General features: G+C 40.8%; 1 protein-coding gene across 1 annotated transcript in view; it reads right to left on the bottom strand.

Annotated features, from left to right (window-relative positions):
• Positions 1–269: 269 nt before the first annotated feature.
• tbc1d13 (TBC1 domain family, member 13) overlaps positions 270–12,669 on the bottom strand; it is a 50,762-nt gene continuing 38,362 nt past the window's right edge. The window contains exons 10-12 of the mRNA XM_047569549.1: positions 12,480–12,640; positions 12,319–12,376; positions 270–2,010 (exon numbers count right to left, since the gene is read on the bottom strand). Coding sequence (XP_047425505.1) covers positions 1,945–2,010; positions 12,319–12,376; positions 12,480–12,640 — 285 coding nt within the window. The 3' untranslated portion in view covers positions 270–1,944. The remainder of the gene's footprint in view (positions 2,011–12,318; positions 12,377–12,479; positions 12,641–12,669) is intronic.

Raw genomic sequence — 12,669 nt, 5'->3', positions numbered from 1 at the left:
CAGCCAAGACAATTAACCCTCTGAATCCCAAGCCCGCCCGCGGGCTCAAAAACTACTATTTTTTAAATTACTCGTATTTACAAATTAATATCGCAAATATTGGAAATATTCACATATTCTTAACTACAATAAAACCAAAATTTGTGTGCATTTGTGTAGATTATGCATTTCTATAATCATCTGTATAATCTGCATCTGTATTCAATTTGTACAGAAGATATAGACGTTTATTATTGACATACTCAATAATTCAGTGAAAGAGACTTCCATCCCAGTATTAATTTTAATGCACATCTTGAATCATGTAAAAACTTACAAGTCTTAACACTGGAGACATTACAAAATGTGCTTACAAAATACAAACCATGCATATAACTGACGTAAGACACAGAGCATAGTGATCACATCAGTGTATGTACCACACATACAGATGCGCCATCAGGATAGAAATAAATACACAATAGAAGACTGTGTAATTAGCAACATTCCCTCAAAGAAATATTCACCCAAAACATGATACAAAATACTCTCAAATGCAAACTTTGTTTTGGTCTTAGAAGTCTCTCTTAAACTGAACAAATTTTGTGTAAATTGTAAGTGTTTTGGTGCTAAACATCTAGGTTCATGACTGCAGTGCATGCAGCTGGAAAAATGTCACATTTTTAGCAGTTTAGTAGATTTTTTATTTATTTTTTTTTTAATAGGTGTAATTCAGCGTAAACCAAAGCTGTAAGATTTATCCACATATTTCAGTTGGTTGCCATAGTCAAAATCATCTCTTCCTGATTTCCCAAAATATATGTCAGGCTAAATTAAATAAAAGAACATACATGCATCAATCACATGTTGCAAAAGGAATTTGGGTGGATTATTAATGATTATTAACTTTGTCAGCCCCCGTTTAAACATCATTTTAAAAGAAAAAAAAAAAATAAAATCTGTTGTATCTGTTTGTATACCAAAACCAACCACTCAAAATTGTGGTAAAATTTCAACAATAAATATATGGTAAGTACTATGACATATATAACAAAAAAAAAAAAAAAAACAGCAGCCAGTCCATGAATCGTTTACAGGGACAATGCTGCTATGTCAGAGATATTATCTGAAAATAACACATACCACCTTGCTATTCATAGTAAATGATTTACAATGCCAATGACGTAAAAAAAAACAAAAAAACTATGAACCAACTAGAGATGCATGTTAACCCAGATTAGAGAATAAAATGCTCATTGTGGAAAAACAATGCCCTTCATGTACTTTACAAGGTTATTAAATTACATTTCCCAAAAGTTATCAAGATGATGATTTTCAGGAGTTACTTGCACAATACTGAACAGGCCCAGGACACCATTTTATATTTATTTTGTCAGAAGTGAAATATACTCAGAAATACTTTCACTTAATTAACATTATTAAACATGTTTCTTCCATTAAAAAAAAAATTAAAAAACACACATGAACCATTGCTGAACACAATTATCTGTTTAATGTGACAAAATACGTGATTGCAGAGGGATATTTGTAAAATTCTTGATTCAGTCCTAAATACTTCTGGTAAATTTTCATGACAAACTAAGATCTGTAGTGTAGGCTTACTCTGGCTCCCTCAGATATTAAGCGTAAACATGATACGAGTACAACATGTCTCCATGGGAGAGATCGCTGTGAAAAGCCTTTTCCTGTAACACATTGTGAAGCAAGTAGTATCTCTTTCCCACTGACTTCAAGGAAGCAGTAGTTTCAGCATGTCCTTCAAATTTCAAGGACTGCTCCCACTGGTCAAACATCAACATGGAGTTAAAAAACAGTATGCTGTGCTTTCCTTGTTTCCTTCTTCAAAGATCATGTCAGTTCACAAGACATGATTAACATGAAAGATCTTAGAATTCTAACCTACCACATGTGAGTTCAGACAGGAGGAGGAAAAGGGGGAAGTCTTTATGAATTATCCTGCAGTTCTTTGGCCTTGGTCAGGATGGTGTGGACATCTGAGATGGGGTAATCCTAAAGGAATAATTGGAGAACAATCACTGGTATTGAATATTAAGAATGCTTTCAAAAATGAAAATGCTACTAGTTTATTTTCATAAATTAACAAAATGCAGTGAATAAATAGAAGATACATCTAAATCAAACCAATATTTGGGGTGACCACCCTTTGCCTTCAAGACAACATCAGTTCTTCTAGATACTTGCACACAGTTTTTGAAGGAATTCAGCTGGTACGTTATTCTAAACATCTTGGAGAACTAACCACAGATATGTGGATGTAGGCTCCCACAAAACCCTCTGTCTCTTTATGTAACCCCAGACACACTCAATGCTGAGATCAGGGCTTTGTGGGGGCAATGCCATCACTTCCAGGGCTTCTGGTTCTTCTTTACTGAAGATAGTTCTTTATGACTTTGGCTGTATGTTTGGGGTTGTTGTCCTGCTGTAGAATAAATTTGGGGTCAATCGTAAACCTCCCTGGATGTATTGTACAATGCATAAGTATCTGCCTGTAATCCAAACGGCGTTTGAGGAAAGGCAACTGGACTTGTAGAATTTGTTGAAGACATTTCTGAGAGACTAGTGGGAAATTGAGGTTTAAATAGGAAAACTCTGTGGGTACACCCACCAGAAACTTGCTTGACCAGAAACTGGGGTCACTACTTCCATAATGGCTAGTACTTACCCGTCCTTGAATGGGGGAAACTGTGTGCCTAGGCTATTTACCCTATGAATGGAGCTCTAACGAGGCTATTGTCAGTGGGAGCCTGGAGGCTCAAGGTGTGAATGGTGTTGAAACTTCTTGGGGACAGAAGTCAAGACTGAATTATAAATAGATGGTAAATTAAATCTCAGTCCACCTCCTCTGCTTAAAAAAGGTTTTTAGAGATGGCTTTTAGAGATGGCTTCCTTTTGTACAAAGATAAGTACTGAACAGCCAGAGGTTAGAAAAAAATTATACAAGAAGGCCTTTTCAGGGAACATGAAGTGGGTTAACAATTTAAAGCCGTTCTACAGCAATGAAGGTTGAATCAGCCTTGAAAGCTGGTGCTACTAATTCCTACAGGCGGTCCAACTTTTCTTGATTACTTACAACCCTGTCTGTCGGCACAAAAGCAGTGTTGGAACACACTGTGGCACCAGACCTTCACGGGCAGCAGGTGAACAGTATTGTACTGCAGAAAGTAGTGTGTTGCTACAAAAATGTCGAGAAAAGGGCATTTAACAATGGAAGAGAGACAGCCCATCATAACACTTAAAAATGTAGGTCTTTCATCAAAAGGCACTCAGAAACTGGGGGAAACTCTGACAGCAAGCAGTCTGGCAGACCTAAAGCCACAACTGAATAAGAGGACAAGTTTCTGAGAGTTAACAGCTTGCGTGATAGGCGGATTACAGGACAACAGCTTCAAGCACAGCTTAATAGTAGTCGTAGTAAGCAAGTCTCAGTTTCAACTGTGAAGAGAAGACTTTGAGCTGCAGGTTTGACAGGACGAGTTGCAGCAAGAAAGCCATTGCTAAGATGTCAGAATAAGACAAAGAGGCTGTACTGAAGACTGGAAGAAGGTATTATGGACTGATGAATCAAAATTTCAAATCTTCAGTTCATTACGCAGGATCTTTGTACGTTGTTGAGTAGGCGAGAGGATGGTTCCACAGTGTGTGGCATCAACTGTCACACATGGAGGAGGAAGTGTGATGGCCTGGGGCTGTTTTGCTGGATCCAGGTTCGGTGACTTGTACAGAGCGAGCGGCACCCTGAACCAAAACGGCTACCACAGCATTCTGCAGCGCCATGCAATACCCTCTGCTATGTGCCTGGTTGATCAGAGGTTCATCCTACAGCAAGATAATGACCCAAAATACAAGTCCAAGCTATGCCAAAACTACCTCAGGAAAAAAAGAACAAGATGGTAAGCTTGAAAACATGGGAGTGGTCAGCACAGTCTCCAGACTTAAACCCATCGAGCTGGTTTGGGATAAAACTTTTGACCGGTAGTGTGTATACTATACATATATATATGTACGCACACACACACACACGTCTGCCACAACATTAAGGAGAACAGGAGAAATAAATAACATTAACCATCTAGTGACAGTGTTCTGCTGGGAAACTTCTGGGCATTCATGATTCGTGTTCAGGTTATTGCTACCCTTAAGATATGGTTTCAATTTAAATTTACTGCTCCCACGGTTTTAGGGATCTTTTTCTCTTTCACAGACCAGGGGCCTCATGTATCAAAGTTGCATGCACCCAGAAATGTGGCGTACGCCCACATCAACGACAACGTTCAGATGTATCAAAAGTGAATTGACCGTGGAAATGGGCGGTGACCTCCGCCAACCTCATGGCTAGCGTAGGTCAGTTTCCACAGTTCCCACACATGTGCTGACCACTCTGGGGTTCCTGGCAACAGGGGCTTTCCAGCGGGAACTGGCCAGCTGATCGGGAGTTTGTCGGTCAATACTGAGTCGAGCCATGCCAGCTGTCTGGGACGGGATCATCAGAATGTCATCCATGTACATCAAATTCCCATACAATACTGTTGAACAGGTCAACATTAAAGCGCAGTTTGCACCAAGAGCCGGTTTCCCTGATGGAATCGGAGCTATTGACTCCACACACATTACTATCAAAGCGCCATAACAAGATGAATTTGTTTTTGTCAACAGGAAACATTTTCATCCAATAAATGTTTAAATAATATGTGATGCGCAAATGCAGCTCACTAACATCGCAGCAAGGTGGCCTGGTTCAAAGCATAACTCGCCCATTCTGACCAACAGCATGGCTGGAAACAGGCTGGAGGCTGATACAGTTGGCGCTATGGGTGGCTTTTCGGTGAGACAATAATTTATCCATTAATAAAGTTGTTTTGTCCTAAGTGTTCGTTTCTCACTGAAGCACCTATAATTAGAAAAAAGGTAACTGTGCTTCATTCAAATGGTTTATGAACAAAGGAAACTAAATCTATTTCGCACGTTTTCTGCCTTCATTTGACCCCAGGGGATCGTGGCTACCCCCTGAGAATGTGGCTGTTGACCCCTCTCACCAACCCCGGCACCGACCAAGAGAGGAGGTACAGTGACCTCCAGTCCCGAACTTGGGCAGTGGTGGAGAGGGCAATCGGCTGCTGGGAAGCGATACAGACGCGGTAGCATGCCATTTCAAACATGTAAAGAGGCAAGGACACAATTTAGCTACTTATAACAAGTGCATTTGTTGCGTTGCTAAGATCTCCAAGGACGGTTATTATTTGATCCAGACAATAATTGATGGCACGGATCTGACAATTTCGTCTTGTGATTCACTTTGGGTGAGGACACGGCATGTCAGCAGCTGGCCTGGAGTCACCGGGCATGCGGTGCCGATGGAGGCAGCGCCAAAACTGGCTAGAACTGTCAGAGGGGGTCAGTTCGTATCCTCCGCTTCACTTCCACCTTTATGTCAGACCATTTCTTTTTTTCATTTCCGTGTGCGCGCTACTCCACGGCATTAACAGCGTCACACCGCTCCCACTTTTCTTTATTTTTGTGTTTATGCCTGGCGACAGGCTACCAAATAGAGTATCACTGCATGTCTCCACTTCATTTAATAACACTTCGTCCTCAGACTCGGTCAGGTTCCTTTTTTTCGCTTTACTCATGCTGAAAATCCGATCGTGCAGAATGGGAAATCCGCGATGCAGGCCATATTTGAATAAATTTGCATATTTAAATTGGGGCGTGGACAGGGAGGAGTTTGACACCACAATTCCACGTTGATTGGGATGTACAAACAAAAAGTGCATGGATCCAGGCGCACGCACACTTTGATACATCTGATTTTTTTTGGGCGGACGCCAATTTCTGGATTTTAGCGCACGCCGTGTTTCACTGAGAAATCCACGCAAGTCTTTGTACATGAGGCCCCTGGCTACTGAATTCAACCCTGACTACTGAATTCGATATCAGACCTGGCTACTACTTGGCAACCACATACTGAACATTGGTGGGAATCCGCACTGAAGGCAATGGACAAAACCTCTATCTGTGCCCGTTTGAACTTAATACAGTTCAAAATAGTATTTAGATGTCAATATTCAAAGACGAGGCTGGCACAGATTTTCCCAAATACAGTAGATGTTTGTGACAGATGTGGAGGCTCACCCTGTAATCTCACACAAATGTTTTTTTCTTGTCGTGCCCTGTCAAATTTTTGGCAAACTTATTTCATCACAATGTTCAAGGTACTTTCAAAACATCTTGACGCTTCAGCACTCATCGGTGTTATGGTGTTCTGGAAGAGTTTACCCTGCTAAAGATTTGGAGGTTATAGCGTTAGCCTCTGTAATAGCTAAACATCATCTCCGTCTAAACTGGAAACCACAACAGCTCCTTCCAACACAATGGATGAATGAGGTCATGTCATTTCAAGTCATGTCAAGTGGAGAAAATTAGTCTTTCAAAAAAGGGAAACATGAACAAATTCTACAATACATGGCAAGCATTTATGGATTATTTTGCGGCCATATGCAAAAAAATGAGCAAATCATAATTTAACGATGTATACGTACATGTTTAATTTTGACATCAATGTACCCTGGCATATGCAAGTGCCTTTGTTCTTGTATACACATTAATAAAAAAATATGAAACAGAATAGAGGTGCCAATCATTAAAATTGACCTATTGGTTGTCGAAATATTCTCCTGTGAGTTCGAGTGATGGCCTCCGTTGTATTCGTATTTAGTGATATATCAGTGAAACAAAATATTTTTTTCAGACTGGTACCTGAGAAAGGTGAAATGGCACATATGGTGCCAAAATGTGACAAAAAGGCACAATTGATGGTTCCGACTGGACATACCTGGGCTCAGACATCTCTCAAATTGTTCAGGTCCACCTTTTTACCATCTACTTTTGCACAGTTCCTCATCACATTTTACATTTGTAATTCATATTTGAATTGCGCTTCGATCACACATATCAGGGGTGGTTTATACTGTCTAAAAGACAGAGTCTCTGTGCACAAATATGCTATCAGAAAAGCATACTTGGATTAACCTATGGCAAACCTATGAGGTACATAACTGTTACCCAGACATCCTCATGGTTGAAGGCCTAGAGTGCATAAAAAAGAACATTCATGGTGGTGACCAATTAAAATTATTATTACAAAGTGAAAATTTCTACCAGATGCAGGCAACAGTCTTTCCAGGACTAAATGAGAAAATTGATTTCAGTCCATTTCTATAACTTATCTGAAGTTTACACCTGTTCTCTGAGTGGAATTGTGATATGTACCTGCTTGCATCCTTGACCCTGTGTGTGTGTGTGTGTGTGTGTGTGTGTGTGTGTGTGTGTGTGTGTGTGTGTATGTATTGTTATTTACATATAATCTTTTTTTCTTATTTTTCTCACTCATCATATGTATTCACTCTTTATTCTGTTTGAACAGCCATCTATGGGTGAGGCATGGTATTTTTTACCTGTGGCCCCACAGCCTGCTCACAGGTGTGTGTGATTACCTGACCTTCTCAGGAGGATTCTGTGCATAGAGGGTTACACCCTGAGGAAGGCTGTTTGCTGCTACGTGTGGGATCCCAGTGTCCATTTTTTATCATGAAATATCCATCTTATAAAAAGGCTTTTTATGTCGAGCTAGAGGAATGTCTTGAACTTTTCCTTTGAGCTTTGCTATTTATGACCCTTTCTAAACAGCACCCTCACTATATGCATAAAAAAAAAACTTCCTGAGCACCCTGGACCCTGTTCGTTTTTTTTCTCTTAAAAATGAAAGTATTTAATATGAGTACAAAAATGGGATTCTGTGGATAAGTAAAATATTTCCTTATTTATCATAATAACCAAAGATGACAGTGTGTAAAGAAACCACGGTTGGAGTTATAATCTGACACATGGATGACATGGCGACTGACGTCAACTGCTCCATGTAATTTCAGACTGGTGACAAGATAAACGGCAGCTTGCAGTGAGCTAGGATGAAGGTGAAACTGAGTAAGTCTAGGAGTATTGCAGTTATTAAAGGAAAGATATTAAATAAGAGGTTTGTCATAAATAAGGAGGTACTTCCCACAGTACTAGAAAAGCCAGTGAAGAGTCTGGGAAGGTGGTATGATGCAAGTCTTAGTGATAAAGCGCAGTTCGTGGATTGAGGCAGGAAATGATGCAAGGCATTTCGAGCATAGACTGGTCAGGGCTCCCAGATAAGTTAAGGCTATGGTGTGGTTTATTGCATCGACTAATATGGCCACTGACAGTATGTGAGGTTCCTCTGTCAAAGGTTGAGAAGCTTGAAAGGATGATTAATTCATCATATAGAAGATGGCTTAGTGTCCCACGCTACTGAAGTGGTGCAGCCTTGTATGGGAAAGGCATACTGGAGCTCCCAGTAACTAGTGGGAGGCCTACGTTCCTACGTTCGTCACGTTAGTAAGCGTATTGCTTCACCTCCCGATTCTGCACCGCTGCTGTGTATGCTTGCACTGTTTTAGCTCCGTTAAAATCATGTAAACGTTTTCTGTATAAGTGGTGAAACTCGTATTTTGAGTTTATCTAACCACATGTCCTCTGTAGCACCTTGTTAATCTCACGTTTCTTCTCAGTTTAATCAGTTTTGGTGTATTTAGCGGTTAACGTCGTGCCACATGTTTAGCTACTCCTCTGCCTCCGTTAGTGGTAATGGCACCTGTAATAAATGTAGTTTATTTGTAGCTTTGGAGGCGAGGCTCCGCACCATGCAAAACCCAATAGCTAACCAGCGCCCTGTAGCCGGTGTCGGCCGACTAATTGCAGCTCCCGTTAGCATAGCTCCTGCTAGCTGTCCCCCTGAAGCTCCCGAGCAGCCAGGAAACCAGGGCGGCTGGGTGACGGCACGAAGGAAACATAGTCTTACCCGGCCCACGGAGCACCACCAACTGCTTCACGTTTCTAACAGATTTTCCCCGGACACTAATCGGAGGACACTAACCTTAATGTTGAATTGGTGTGCAAGTTTGCTAAAACTATGTCGGACTCCATAGTTTTCTCTGGTCCCCTGTCCAATCTGACCAGTGATGATATGTATAGTCGCATGTCGTCATTCCACCGCTGGTTATTTAGTTGGTGTCCAGCCAATGACGTGGCCTACGTTGATAATTGGAACTCTCTCTGGGGAAAGCCTGGTCTGATTAGACGAGATGGAGTTCACCCCACCTTGGCGGGTGCTTCTCTTATCTCTAGGAATTTGGCCGATTTTAGTAACACCCCAAAACCATGACAACCCAGAGTTCAGCCCAGGTGGCAGAGTTGCAGTCTTACACACCTCTCTGCCGCTTCTCTAGTACTGTCTCACACCCATAACTTCCCAAACTCCATAGGTGTGCTGTCTGCTCCCAGATTTTTTAAATGGAAAAATAACAATAGAGGAGTTATTCATAGGAACCTTATCCAAATCAACACAAATTCACTAGTACAACAGAGCAATAAGAAAATTAAATGTGGTCTTTTGAATGTCAGGTCTCTCTTGTCTAAATCACTTTAATTGCAGATTTGATAACTGATCATCAGATTGATCTCTTTAGTTTGACTCAAACATGGCTGCAGGATGATGAATATACCAGTTTTAATGAGTCTACGCCACAGGCCGAGGAGGAGTGGCAGCAATCTTCCACTCTGATTTATGTATTAATCCTAGACCTAAGCAAAGCTTTAATTCGTTTGAAAGTCTTACTCTTAGTCTTGCTCATCCAGACTGGAAAACACAAAAACCAATTCTCTTTGTTGTGGTGTATCGCCCACCTGCTCCTTACTCTGATTTTTTAGCTGAATTCTCTGAGTTTCTATGTGATTTGGTGCTTAGAACAAATAAAGTCATTATAGTAGGTGACTTTAACATCCATGTTGATGTTGGTAGTGAAAGTCTTAGCTCTTCATTTATGTAATTACTAGACTCAATTGGCTTTTCTCAGAAAGTAAATGGTTCAACTCACGGTTTCAATCACACCTTAGATCTTGTACTAACCTATGGCATAGAAACGGAAGGTCTAACCGTATATTCTCACAACCCTCTATTGTCCGATCATTTTCTTGTAACATTTGAATTTGCTGTAAGTAATAACACAGAAATTGGAAAGACATTTCGTTACGGTAGACACTTATCCGATGATGCTATAACTAGATATAAGGAATTAATACCTTCAGTAATTACCTCAGTGATGTGGATGTCAGCAACCACAATCTAACTCAATCACATAGATTATTTTGTTGACAGCACGACAGCATCGCTTAGTACCACTCTAAATCTAGTTGCTCCTCTTAAAAAGAAGGTGGTAAATCGAAGGAGGGTAGCTCCATGTTATAATTCACAGTTGCGTAGTTCAAAGCAGGCAGTTTGAAAGCTGGAAAGAATTTGGCATTCCACTAGTTCTGAAGAAGCTCACATAGCCTGGAAAGATAGTTTAACAACTTATAAAAAAAACTCTCTGTAAGATTAGAACAGCATATTATTCTTCATTAATAGAAGAAAACAAGAACAACCCCAGATTTTTTTTCAGCACTGTAGCCAGGCTGACACAGCTCTGTTGAGTCATCTATTCCTTCAGCCCTCAGCAGTAATAACTTCATGAGCTTCTTTACTGATAACATTGTTAGCATTAGAGATGTAAAGTAGATGTAAGTACAGTGCCATTAGAAACCTCTGTAGGACGGAGTCAATATTTGCTTGCTCTGGAGGTTGCAGTCTAAGATGATTTGTGTTGTTATTGGCACTATATAAATGAAACTGAATTGAACTGAATTGAATAGTCTAACAGAGGAGTTTAAGTGTGCTAAGGCTAGACTGGAGATGACTCTTACGCAGTCGAAAGATCCAGTAGTTAGGTGAATTGGGAGAGTTTAAAAAAAAGGAAGTCTAAGTGGAGACAGTTGTGGAGCATGGAGGCTAGTAGGATTAGATCTATGATGGGAGCTATTTATGATGTGCTGCCATCTCCCCAGAACCTAAACCAGTGGTTAGGGGAGGATACTGCCTGCCCATTCTGTTCTGGTGTATGTACACTTATGCCACATTCTGACAGGTTGCAGGGTTAGTCTATCCCAAGGGAGATACATACCTTGTGTCACAACCAGGTGCTGAAAAGCTTAGCAGCTGCAATTGAGGAAAAATGGGTTGAAGCAAATTCCTCATCTGCTAGAAAGTGAATAGGCATACTATGTTTGTTCGGGAGGGAGAAAAGGCCAGACCGGCAATGATCAGACATAGTGCACGGTAGCCTGTGAGCTGAGGTCCGACTTAAACCCTAACTCCTAACCCTATCTGTAAGTTACATTGTTTATTGTCATAAAAGCAACATGTTTCAATCAATTATTAGCTTAAAAAGTGAATTTGATTGGAAAAAAATGTGTATTTTTGTTAGCATAGATTACTAACTTTACTTTTTAACCACCCACCATTAAAACCATCAATGTGCTCCGTGGAGTTTTATCAGGAGAGTTTTTAGCTGTCTGTATAGCCAAGCATACATTAAAGTGAACACCACTTATCCACAATTTATGCTTCTGCGTTAACTGATGCATAGGCTCCCGCGTTAATTGATGCAGAGGCTCCCGCGTTAATTGATGCTGACACCTACACAGACCCAGAACCTTGCTCTGTAGCCGACGTGCACCACAGAAACCTAACAACGTGCTGTAGTGACGCAGAGCGCAAGAGCTTTGATTGTTCTGCTTGGTAGTAGCGTGTTTCCGCTTCAGTATTTCTGGCTGCTTCTCCATCTCTGCGATTTTCGAATTGTTGGTTTGTTGAATTAATAAAGAATCAGTACTTATGTTTGGCAAAATTTCAGCAGAATACAGAAGACATTTCAGTGAAAGTTTCAACCGCCATTGTTGAAAGTGAAGCAGAAAGTAGAAACAAAAATTAACCTGACTGGCAAGACAGGCACAGCACCGGCTCGCGTTTGGGTGGCATTTTTCCAGAGCAAGCCAGACTGATGAGCACACAAGTATAAATGTCACACACCGACAGAGGGTCCATGGTTAGGGCCCGTGTGTAGGTCAGCGCAGTACTATAAATTAAGCGAGTGCAAATCTAGATCGGATTTGGAGACACATATTAATGTCAGATCTGAATACATGTATCTAGAGCTGATCACTTGCAATCAGAATACCCAGACTGGATCTTAATACAAGGTCTGAACAGGCCTTGAGACATGATTTCTACCAGTCAAAAGTTTGGACACGCCTTCTCATTCAATTTAATGAGAATGTGTGTACCGCCCACCTAGACCAAACCAAGCCTATGGATGGATATGTATTTAATAATATATAAATTACCTGCAATAATCTCATATTCACTGTGAAGTCTCCTGTCAGCAAGTTATGCCGGATGAGTCTGTAAAAGATAGATCGATGATTCATAGTTAGTTCATAGTGTGAAGAAAGAAATAGGACTGTATAAGTGTATTAGTATTGGAAGCAAAATGCATAAGGCTCACATTAGCATTGCACAGCAGACCAGGATGAGGAAGTGGAACCGATCTTGGTCAGAAAACAGAGTGTCCCAGATGCGGATGACATCTGGCAAGAGGAACTCCTGAGATAACAACAGCGTCAGCCAGCGGAATGTGAAATACTGAGGTTTGATGTTCTGTTCTTGCTGTGGACAGAAAACAGAAGGGTAAAAGT

Source organism: Mugil cephalus, chromosome 19, assembly GCF_022458985.1.
Source record: "Mugil cephalus isolate CIBA_MC_2020 chromosome 19, CIBA_Mcephalus_1.1, whole genome shotgun sequence".
NCBI lineage: Eukaryota > Metazoa > Chordata > Actinopteri > Mugiliformes > Mugilidae > Mugil > Mugil cephalus.
The sequence above is the reverse complement of the archived record's forward strand: the minus strand, read 5'-3'. Positions and strand labels throughout refer to the sequence as shown.